At 33.9% G+C, this 12620-nt stretch overlaps 1 protein-coding gene across 2 annotated transcripts in view; it reads left to right on the top strand.

Moving 5' to 3' along the window:
• The first annotated feature begins 298 nt into the window (after nucleotides 1-298).
• LOC123272784 (T-box transcription factor TBX20-like) overlaps nucleotides 299-12620 on the top strand; it is a 32163-nt gene continuing 19841 nt past the window's right edge. For both annotated transcript variants that reach the window (XM_044739778.1, XM_044739777.1), the window contains exons 1-2: nucleotides 299-1397; nucleotides 10062-10314. In XM_044739778.1, the coding sequence (XP_044595713.1) occupies nucleotides 932-1397; nucleotides 10062-10314 (719 nt within the window). In that variant the 5' untranslated portion in view covers nucleotides 299-931. The remainder of the gene's footprint in view (nucleotides 1398-10061; nucleotides 10315-12620) is intronic.

Below are 12620 nucleotides of genomic sequence, written 5' to 3'. Positions count from 1 at the left end.
GCATCGCTTTTGGTGGTGGTAAACGACCACGATAAAGATAATGGGCTTGTGTTGAATAAAGACAGTCCTGGTGTTGGTGAAGAGGCGTTCTGACAGCCTGCGGATCAAGCAATAACGACCTGGGTATCTTTTGGGGGCGTGTCCGGCTGGTGGGGCCCAGTGGGCGGAGTCTCGAGTGACAACGCCCAGAGTCAGTACCCGAGTAATACGTTCTCGTTGATGTCGTCGAGTCGGTTCAGAGTGGGAAAGAAGGGTAGGAAAGAAACGCGGGGGGCGGATGTGAGTGCGAGCCATCCCGTAAGCGGCGCAGGTCAGTCTGTCAGGCAACCGGTCTGTTACTCGGTCCAACCGATCGTCTGTCCGCGCGTTCACGGTTCGATCCACCCCATTCACACTCACGATTTTTTGAACACATCTTGCTCTTCTTGCTATTTAATGTCTGACCGGTCTCGTTGGCTCACTTACACACGTCACTCACACACACTGATAACAAGCCTGGGGCCGCCTGATCACCAACCTTGCTCCATGTTGCTCAGTTTGCTACCCATCAGTGCTTGATAACGTTTCGAAGTGATAGTAGGCGGTAGTGCGGCCTTTTTGATAAGGATACCTGGTGAGGATGCTCAGTTTGTTGATGAGTGATCATCAGAACCTAGCTGCTGCATCCACTTTGTGCTTATGACCCTTCAGACTGATAGAGGAGCTATGGTCCTTGGTGTGCGCCTCGATTAGTGTTTTTAACTCGGAAGATTAAATTAGCTCAAGTATTCGTTAGTGGAAGTGAATTGAAGTTTTATTGAAGGACTTGGTGTGATTAGTTAGAAATTGACTGACGGATCTGTGATTTGTGATTGGAGATTAGGACAGTGACCTGGAACAAAATAGTTACCAGTGTAGCTGGGGACTTTGGTGGTGTCTGCGGGTGTAGGTGATGTTGCTGGAGTCGCGAGGAATTGCTGCAAGGAAGAGAAACGGACTGACCCTGACTACCTACGGCGGGGTGGGTCCTGGCAGCGAGGAGGACGAGGAGGACTCATCACAGTCACTTCTCGGGGGTGGCGCCGACGGCGGGAGAATGCCGCGATGCGGCGAACCCGAGACAACTCCTGTCTCTGTGACACCCGGAGTCATTCCTGACAGATGTCCTGCGAGAGATGACGGTCCTGAAGGCGATGATAGCTCCAGGTCGCCCAACAGTAGCCTCCTTAATAATTTGAATAACAACAACAGCAGTAGCAGCAGTAATTGTAACTCCAACCGGCAATGTGCCACGGACTTCAGCATTGCTGCCATTATGGCACGGGATTCACGTCAACAACAACAGCAAGCTCATCAGCATCAACAGCAGTCCAATAGGCATCTTCAACAATCTATTGGCGGGAAGCTTCATCAGCTTGGTAAGTTATTTGTTGTTTAATATGTTAGTTTATAGTTGTTAAAATTTGAGACGAGTAGTTATGACCGTGTCGCCAAATTGTGAGCTAGGATAGATCATGATCATGATTATGATTGTTATCATATAACTGCATGAGGCATTCTAGCAATGCTATTTCCTGATTCCATTCTTGACAGATAAATTAGTTCGGAAAATATGAATCTTGAGCGTGTTCCAACTATGAACTACCAGCAGAATAAGTTGTGAATATTTCTAAATAATAAGTGAGCTGGATCTGGTAGTAAGGCAACCTTTTTGAAAAGTTATTTATCAACCGAAACTTTTGAAGCTTGAAGCTGCAAATAGCTTCTTCATCGTCCACTTGTCTTCGAGACATATATTCAAGCCACACATGATGTAAAATGACAGCGCTAATGAACCGTCTTGGTGGCACACACACCATACTGAATATATAGAACAAAACGTGTGCCAAAGAGGCTACGTGCCAACCCGCATCTCAATCTTATTAAACTCAGCTACTAGCTATTTCTTAATATTTATTTTATTCCTGTTTGGTCTTTTATTGTCAACCCGTGCATACAGTAGACTACTACTCAACAGTGTAGTTAGCCGACGATTACAATTATACTACTACTATAACTAAGGTATCATACATCATCCGTAATAACGACGTATATTGGTGACCAAGAATGTTGTGCGGGAATGCAAATTGGTGAATGTTAAATCAGTAATGGTTAAAAGCTATTATCTTTATTACTAAATATATACAACCACAAGCACAGTCGTGGATAAATGTATGCATACACGTCTATTAATTCAGGCACTATCAACGACAATCTGTTAGAATTAATGTTGACAGCACACTTATCATATTAATCGCTAATTGACTTATATTCAAACTTTATAAATTTCAATAAAATATCCTCAATTATTATTGAAGCTAATCAACGACTTAATTATACAAAAGTCTGTTAGCCAGAAAAGACATCTGGTGAATGACTTACGAAATAACTAAGTCCCAGTTGAGCGTAAATGCTAATTACTAGGTTATTCAATAATAGCCAATTTTGAAAGTACGATGATTTTATTATTGACCGCAACCGCAGAATTCTAACTCAGAGTTACAAGTGGATTCCATTTGCATGTGGCATGTTAGAAATCTGTAACCACTAAAGGTCCTCTTTGCAATATGTTATTACATATTATATATGTATTTGTAATATAATAATAATAAGTATCAACGTTTTGCCGCAATTGCAATTGAGGCTGAAACGTCGAGTGGCGGTCCGCCTTCTCTTCAGTAAACGGCACAGTATATATCAGAATGGCAAGGGCAAATTATAGAATAGAACAGAGCCACGTGGATGGCTAACTATCAGCTATTAGCTATTATCCTACTCGTTTTCCGTTCAATTCACGTTTCTATGTAATTTAAACTCGATAACCTTCTATTCCTTTTCGCGGATCGCCATGACGACTAAGTGCAGCACGCGAACTTATTCTTATACCAGTTGCCAGTTACTCAATAAGTATACATTTGCCCACAATGCAAATAACAGCTTAACGGGACTAAACTATGTCATTGTTTAAGTGATGGATGTCAATGCTAAAACAACCAACATGCTGGTTATTTTACGAACTCTTTCTCATACTCACTCGCTATTAACCGTCAATTAGTAGTTACTATATATCTTACGTCTTACGTTTTGTCTCTTATCTGTGGTATATAAACGTATGCTCAATTTATGACGATCAAGATGATGAGGATACTTGTGAGGTGGTCTTCCTGTATACTGAACAGAGACTACAGACTCTCGACAAATGACTCGTATGAAACAGCATTGTGTGGATACGGCATACATTATTCTTCAATGAATTATTATTAGCTGATGCACTTGTGACCTGGACAATAGTACTCCAGGCATCATCAACACTTTTTTTTAACAAAACGCCAGTCATCTTCGGAGATTTTGAAAGTCATTCCGTCCTTATGAATTGCCTCCACTACATACCCCTTTTCTGAAGTGCCTAATACCCAATAAAGACACTCAACTTTCCAACTATAGTTGAACCCATGAAAAAGTTAGTCGAAATATTTAGCTACTAGCTGTTAATCGCCCGCTCCGCTGGGCGCTTTATAGAATTGCATTTTTAGATCGAGACTTGGAATTTAATTAGAGTATTGTTTTGACTTGCACAGATTCCCAATTCTATCGAATTGGCATGCACCTTTTATCCATGTGATTATTCTAGCTAATATTCATTGTAACTTTCAATGTGCAATCATTATAACAATCCCGTGTCTTTCTTACAAAAATCAATAATAATTGATATGAAAAAAAAAATTTGTAATGAGCATTGAAAGTTTCAGTTAAAGAAATTGCAGGTCTCATAAGTGAAGAAATCTGCCTATAAACATAACCAATAGAATTAAAAAATTTATTTTGAACAAATGGCAATCGAATATAATAAATTTAGTTACAATAAAAATTCATTATTTCTACGTCAAATAAATATAGCTTCCGAATAAGTAATCACCACCACATCATATACTAAAACCTTCTCCGAAACACGCTGCATCTTATTATGGTATAAGTATTATTCCGATCGATTCAGTAGTTTTCGCAGTATAACCGGACAAAAAAACCGGCTTTTCATTTATTAGTACAGATTAGGCATCTTTATAGATTAAACTTGGCACGTAATTTTGGTTAACAGCTCGAATCTTGGCAACCAGGTGAAGAATTGAAATCCTTCAGAAACAGATTCTATAAACTAGAATACTAACTTTAAAGTGTAGTCCAGCAAAAGTCTAGCATGAGAAGATGGCCTGGTGCCACGTGACTGTGGTCTTGGCCAAAACACCAAGCTAGGGTGTTTTATTGCTCCGGTCCATCATTCTTACGAGCACACCATCTGTTTAAAGTCTAATCATGAGCATAGCAGTGAGTTCACTAATCTTGATGATTAAAACTTTATAACTTGTCTAGAGTTTTGATATTTGAGCATTAAAATTAGCTGAAAATATTTTTTCCCTTCGGCACTCCTATTCAGTTGCATCTTTCATGATGACATTCTTATGCGCCTTCTGAATATTCTCGTAAATAACGTCCCACGCATTTTCACACACTGACTTTTCTCCGTCTTCATCATCATCATCATCCTTCTCTACATCTTGAACCTCCACTGTTATTTATTCGCCGTCTCTCATTCTAAATAAGTTGGAGTAGGTGCCGGTCTTTGTCATCAGCAGTAACAGTGTCTGCTCTTACTATCACAATTTTTTATTTTCTGTTCGGTGTCCTTTGCTTTTCGTCAGTCGTTTAACACTAGCGTTGTCGTTGTTGAATAAAAATACCTTCCTATGCCTTAGAGAAGAGCAAGATATAGACCACACACATTAAGAAAATGAACAACCGCTCCAAGGATAGACACTTCTCTCGCCAATTAAGAGATACTTCAGTGTTGCAAATTTAGACCAATCTTTTAAGCAACCCAGCTTCTCTTATTGTCATTCCTTACCATTATTTACGTGTAAATGCATGCATGCTTTTCTCCCATTTCTTTTTCTTTTTCATGGCACTTTTTACAATATAATAATAAATTAAAAGCATATGCTAGAGTTTCGAAATTGGTCACGCGTATGTGAAAAGAGCCTTTTCTTGGACGGTTCATCAGCGGTGTGTCACCAACCAGGCACGTGTCCCACTAAAGTCATTTCATCGGACATATGGGACTCAAACATGCGGATCGGATCTTGAGAAAATGATATTCAAGTATCAATTGCAGTTAAAAAATATTACTTGGAGATATATAAGTAGAGCGACGGCTTCTTGACCCATGTCGGCGCTGATGTAGTATAACCAATCGTCCACATGTCAAATGTACACAGAGAAAATTTTATAGTAGAGTTTATTATCTAGTTATGGTAAAATCTATTAACTGAATTCGATAGTAGTAAATATTATTTAAATAATTATGTAAACCATCTGAATTGTAGTCGTTACCATCCTGATGGCAACTATTACTATTATGATGGTAATCAGTAATAGTAGCTTTTATTATTTTAACTAGTTACTACTATTATTAAAATCGTAATTCCTAATATAACCTGATGGTTGCAGTTACCATCAGTCATAATAATAGTTACTATCTCAGCTAGTAAAAAATATTTAAAAAATTAAGAATCTGCGTTAGCGTGGATGCATTTCTGAATTAACTAAAAGCAGTTATAGCGCAGTGTAGTGCACAAAAAATCGGGATTAAATTTGGATTGAATTTATATTTAAATTTTTATTTGTCTGAAACAAGTTTCAACGCCAAATTAAAAAAAAAAAATTTGAAATTTCCAAATAATCAAAATTTTCAATAAAAAAAAATTAAAATTTCAAAAAAAAAATTTTAAATCTTCAAAAAAATCAAATTTTCAAAAAAAAAATTTGAATAAATTTAAATAAAGGATTTAATTAAGTAAATTTATATTATTTTTTCTTTCAGAATTTTTACAATCTGAGATGGTTACAGTTACCATCTCCGATTATAGCAATTATAATTTATAATAATTACAATTATTATTTTTGATAGTAATCTTTACCATCATTAATAGTAACTATTACAATTGTCAATGATACCACCTATTATTTTGTCACTAATTAATTTTATTACCATTTTAGATAGTAGGAGTTACTATTTTTGTATAGTAGGTAGTATAATTAATTTTTCCCCGTGTATGTATGTAATGGACACTATTTACGTAACGAACGTATGTACTTGGATTTGCATTGACAAAATCGTGCACGAGCTATGAGTATGTGGCATATGCGTATAATCAGGGTTTCACTGAGAAAAACATATGGTGGTTAATAGTGTGGAAATAATATTTAAGTATATTTAAAATGCTTTAGTTTGAATTTTGATAAAATAAAAAAAGTCAAATGTTTTTTTAATCAATATTTGGATTGCGACAACATATATTATTTGATGTCTTAATTTTTTTTTTTAATTTAATTTATTTAGAGTATGTATGTGAGTGTGTGAGCTCATTAATATGCTACGTTATTATCAAAATTATTCAAGAGTGGAATTAAATTATCATTAATTTGGATTTTTATAGGAAAAAATTATACTGAATTTTTAGCAATAAATTATAAAAATAAAGGCCGATGGTGTGATAAAATTTTTCCAGTGTAAAATAAAATTACCATTTGGTATATTAAATTACGGGAATTGACTAAACTGAAAATCAATAGAGGCATATAATTTATTTCTCGTTATTTATTAAGTTGCTGTGAGTTAAAAACACCTGATAAAGAGGTGGTGTGCCTGAAAATAGATTGAAAAGTTGATGCGTGGCATGTGGATTAGAATTATTAATTATAAATAATATGTGTACGCAGAATAGGTGCATTTAAAGTTGAGGCTTTTAAGTATGCCCATTCAATGGAGTCATGTTGCTTTGCAAGTAACACTTATTATAGGTGAGTTAACGATAATAAAAGCACGCATAATAACCGGTGTTAGTTAAGCCGCAGTAAGCTATATAATATACATTATATCTCTTGTCTCAGCTCTCTCTTTCCTTACTATGCAGTTTTCTAAGGCGCAGGTGCTGTTATTAATTTACCGTCCTAGTATTGAGATGTTAAAATCGCTTTATGTCTTAAGTTTAGTCTAGAGTCTTGGTCAATCGTTTCTTGCGAGAAAGGAAAAATTTAACGCATTTTACTCGTCAATTTCAGCAGTAGTAAAAAAAATTACACTGAAAAAAATTATTTTATTCTAGAAGAAAATTTTCGGGAGATTGAATAAAATTTTTTATTGAAAACATAATTTTTAAAACTAAAAATATAATTTGTTTTTTTGTAAAAAATTTATCATGAATTTAATCAGTTTTCTTAATTAAAAATTTTTAATTTTACTAAAAATCTTTATTTTTTTTTTAATAATAATAATAATAATTGTTCATTTACTCATCGCTATTCTTCTATAAAATAATTAAAAAAAATTTTACACATAATTACAATATTTATAATATAAAATTTACGACAAATTCACATCTTTAGTACATATTTTTGATATATTCCTCCAACAACCTTTCAAATATATTTATTCTATCCTCTGTTTTAATATCTCATCTGATAATTGATTATAAAAATCTTCATTAAAAAATGATCTGCCATAAAAATAATCTATTAGACGACAATTAAAACTTCTAATGGTAGATAATAAAAACACAATCCGTCAATCAGAAAAGTACTTAGAATAAATTTACCAATTAAGCTCGTTTACTCGTCTTGGTACGACGACTTTTAGCTAATGAAAATAAGAGTAAAACAACAATTGTCGTAAACCAAAGCCACAGCGTAAATTAATAATTAAACGTTTTTATCTTTTAAACACCGCAAAAGACCCAAGAACTTCAACCGCTTGAAACTCAACCAAGCTATTACCTATTACCTTGCTTCACCTTTTTATTAGTTATAGTTATAAGTAATAAGTACTGTAGCCTAACCATCAGGCGTAGGTGTTATTACATCTTTAGCTCAGACTATTTCTCCCGATATCTCTGCATTATTTCCTCTTCCTGATATTTTTCATCCTCAAGTCTACCGAGCAATTAGTCCCGCCGAGCCTAATTGCGTTCTGTTCAAGAAAAAAAAAAAAAAAAAAAAAAAACCGCACCAAGTGCCAAGGAGTGAAAAAGAATCTCGATCTCAGCTTCTCTTTATCTTCAGAAGAGTTAAGTCTTCTAGATCCTGCTCTTTCTTCTTCTTATTTCTTTTTAAACTTTTATTTTCGAACGGTAGCCTTCAATTCGATTCGCATTTGCTCGTATATTTCCTTCAAACTTTTTTTAACTTTATTATTTTTTTATTTTATATGGATATATATATATATATATATATATATGGATATATATATATATATATATATATATATATATATATATATATATATATATATATATATATATAATATTGTATATTTTCTTCTGGTGCTTGTGCGAAGAGTTACTGTCCAACAATTCAAGAAGATTATATTCAGGTACTTTTACTGTATTATACATTTATATGTATGGAAGACACTAATTAGGAGTGAGCCGTTGATATGTAACTGAGGCATGAATGAAATCTGGGTGTGTGTTTACAAGCCGCATGTGACACACACGATGTCGTATGTTATATATTTACGTATTATGTACTTGTACTATTTCTGATAAACGGAGAAGGAAAGAAAGAAAGACAGAGAGGGTTAGTATGGCGGAGTGAAGGTATGAATGAAAAAAGATGTCATGTTAGTATAAAAAAAAAAAAAAAAAAAAAATTGCACTGCAATAACAGGAAAAAAACTAAAAGTTGGCAATAAAAATCGGGGTCGAATTGCAGTGGCTCGACGACATGTGGGTGGATATGTAGAGACCACACTCAATTTTTTTAATTATTTTGTGCTCTTATTCTTACATCAGTTAAGCTCCAGATCTCAAAATGTTTTTTACTTGCCGACAAAATTTTTTTCCTGGGTTCATTATCGCGGCTGAGTCGCGCATGGTCGCGTTCGAATTATCGCTCGTAAAATTTTAACGAAAAAAGAGGGAAGCTTTTAAATATTAAGGAGCTAATTTAATTTATTTATTTATTTAAAGCAAAAAGAATAAATAAATAATAATTTTTTAATGATTTTATTTAGTATATTTGGTATCAGGCGTCTTGATCCCCCGACAAAATACCCTCAACAAAATATCTTCGACAAAATATCCCCGGACAAAATGTCCCCGGCAAAATATTCCTATGACAAAAAAACCCCGACAAGTTATCCTTCAAATTCGTTATAGTTTTCGAAAATTCAATTAAAAAAAAAAATTATTAAAGAACACAATGATAAAAGATTTAAGATTTAAGATTTATTTATTAATGCCAAGGTACAGGCCAAATGGCAACTTTACATTATTACATAATAATACAAAATACATAGCGAAGGGCACAACGCGGTAACAAGCGTACACAGTAAAAAATTTTTCGTCAAATTTAACACAAAAATTTGTGTTGATGACTTTTTTTACACAATTTGTGTTGAATCAACACTCTATTGTGTTAAATCAACATACTTAAATGTTAAATCCTACACAAACATTTTTACACTTTACGCAATGACGAAAATTTTTTTACTGTGTACGTGTTGGTCTAATGTCGAGTAAACACACACAAAAACCATGTTAAAAGGGCGCAATATTATTACCCGCGTTTGTGTTGGCCTATTACTGAGTAAACACACACAAAAACCATGATTATTCCTCCTTGATTAAAAATTTGAATGAAATTTTTCAAAAAAATTTTTTTTGCTATAATTTGTATTAATTACCTTTGATTATTTATCCATCGACTTTTTCTTATCCAAATTATGGTTTATTTTGTAATAAGTATTGTATTAGTCATTAAATGATATTATATAATTAATATTATTTCTAGTGTTGTAAGTGTTCTCATTTTATATGTTGACACAAAAGATAAAATTGTTTAAATAAATTAACTATTTCTTTTTTAATTTTTTATGGTTTGTCGTTTTATTCAAAAACTCCGGCTATTTAGGATTAATTGTCGGGGGTATTTTGTCGGGGGATCAAAAATCATGAAACTGTATATTTAACTTGAAGATTTTTGCTTTACAGAAAGAGAAGCAAGTGGATCAGGAGTAAGCAGGATACCACCAGCATCTCAAGACTCAGTGGACATAGACGACGAAATAGAAGCTGATGATGCCGGAAGCACCAGTGGAAAAGCGCCATCCCCTTCAAATCCTCTCCTTCAGGAGCATTCGAATTGCGAGGAATTAAGGCACGTCGTCTGCCACCTGGAGACAAAAGAACTCTGGGACAAGTTCAACGAATTGGGCACCGAAATGATAATCACAAAAACCGGAAGGTAATCAATCAATCTTGTTATTTTTCTAACAACCCTATCACTAGATTAAAACGCCAATGACTAAATCCTGGTATAAATAAATGTGTGTGTTTGGTTTGATTTAATTTTATCTGGATATTACTCCTTAACACGAGGATGGAAGCAAAACAAAAGAAGAAAAAGCAATAAAACGACACTACCACCCGGCAGATCGATTAAGTTATATCAACCCTTTGGTCCCAGGGGTAAATTGCTCCCCGAGTTCGCTAATCGTAAGCACCAGTACATTTGGTATAGTACCTACTTCATCAATGTCTCTACTCAGGGAATGTCAACGTCAACAAGCGGCGACTCTTTCTCATTAACAGCCTTGATCCGTGAATTTCTCTCTCCCTTTACACTATCCAGCTGAGCGACCAGAAACTACACCAGAGACTTGTATCCACAGGGGGCGAGATAAAGAGCTAACTGTTTGCTGGACTACTCGCTGGTTCAACCTCCTCAGCAAATTCAATCACTGGTTCTAGCTTTCGCTATTTTTAGCTTATCGTCAATTCAATTTGAATTTTTATGAATCGGTTAAAGTAAATACTGAAACAAAAAGTGATTCTAAAATTTTATGCAGTAATGAGTTCAAGGGTTAGTAAGTGAAGTCGTTGAAGAATAGCTAGTGGAAGTCGACGCGGGTGACGGTTGCCTAATTGGCCGCTGCACCCTCAACTTTTCTCCAAGTTTGCATTGACTACACCACCAGCTTAATGGACAAAGTACCCACGAATAAGAAACCCAAGAACAAGGAGCAGTGAAAGACGTAAAGTAAAAGAAAGAAGAAGAAGAAGAAGAAGTTACTTCACCCGGCTGAACACTTACTCGGGCGTCAGTAATTAGATCTACGTCGCAGTTCCTTTTCACCCGTCAACTTATGCCTTCATTTGCCATCCACTCTCAAGAATACGCTCCTTCACTTCCTTTATTCATTCGAATTGGAACATTTTTTTAATGTACTGCTAGTTTGAAATTGGTCGAATTAGCTTAAATTTTAAATAATAATATGTAGGGCCAGGAAGTTGGCGTTTTTTCTTTATTCAAATTTGAGGTTAAACATATGAATGCTCATTTAAACAACTGCGAAAGCCCTGGCCCTAATAATATGTAATATAGAATCGACAAACTTGATGGAAAGAAAATGATGAGAAAAGAGACTGAGCTTCAAAATAGTGCCAATTTTTGAATAAATTAATAAATTAAGACTTTAAATGTTAGTTTTGAATCAAGTAGCATTTTGTGCATTATTTTAACTTAATGATTTTTGATTTCAATTCATTTAGATCTAGTTTAATTCAATTAAGAGTTGGACTAATTGATACTTCGTTAAATTTTGTTGCATATTGTGATAAATCAACAAATTAATAAAAGCATCAAATGTGAGTTTAAGGTAGTACCGGTTTTAGGATCGACGTTCTGAATTTGATGAAACTTGGCATATAGGTACATAATAATATCTTAATTAACGACTTAAATTTTTGGAGGCCTACAGAGAACTGAAAAAAAGATATTAATATTTACGCTGATCCTTATGGAAAATCACAGACTTTATTTTATTTCACAAAACTGGACGTTCAGATTCTTATAAAAGTGAAGACAATGAGAAAAAATAACATCTAAAATATATTTAATAACAATCAGTATCCAATTATAAATTATTTGAATGATTCAAATCTGAATATTATATCTCTATTAGATATTAATAATATTAAATGCTTTTTTAAAGTGATAATAAATTTTGAACTAATTGTTTTTTTCGTACAAATAGAAGATTCTCTAAAATGGAGTTAGACAATTTGCTGATTAGAACGTCGATAAGAATATTTGTTAATAAAAAACATTCAAATTTTATCTTTGTCTCTCTTTCTCCACACGGAAAAAAGAAAACAGGAATAATTACAGTATAAAATGTAAAATCGGTCCCGTCGTAATCAAAACTAGAAAAATTACAGTTTGAAATAACATTTTTCTAAATTCAATTTTTTAATTTAATTTTCAGAGCTTTTAATGTAAATATTACATTCTAAAATATAATTCTTATAAAATCTGTAATAATTACAATCTGAAACTGTAATTTTTCCATTTTTCATCACGAAGCGCCACGTTGCATTATATACTGTAATTTTTCGAGTTTTCTTTTTTCCGTGCAACGCGATTTAGTATAGGGAAATCTACTATGTTAATTAAATAAGGTTAGGTTTTGGGATTAGACTCTCGTGGTGACGGGAGTACTATCTTAAAATCGACCATCATTTTATGTTAATGGTTTTTGCTTATGATCC

The sequence above is a fragment of the Cotesia glomerata genome, linkage group LG10 (genome assembly GCF_020080835.1).
Source record: "Cotesia glomerata isolate CgM1 linkage group LG10, MPM_Cglom_v2.3, whole genome shotgun sequence".
In the NCBI taxonomy this organism is placed as follows: domain Eukaryota; kingdom Metazoa; phylum Arthropoda; class Insecta; order Hymenoptera; family Braconidae; genus Cotesia; species Cotesia glomerata.
This window is presented reverse-complemented; position numbering and strand designations above follow the sequence as displayed.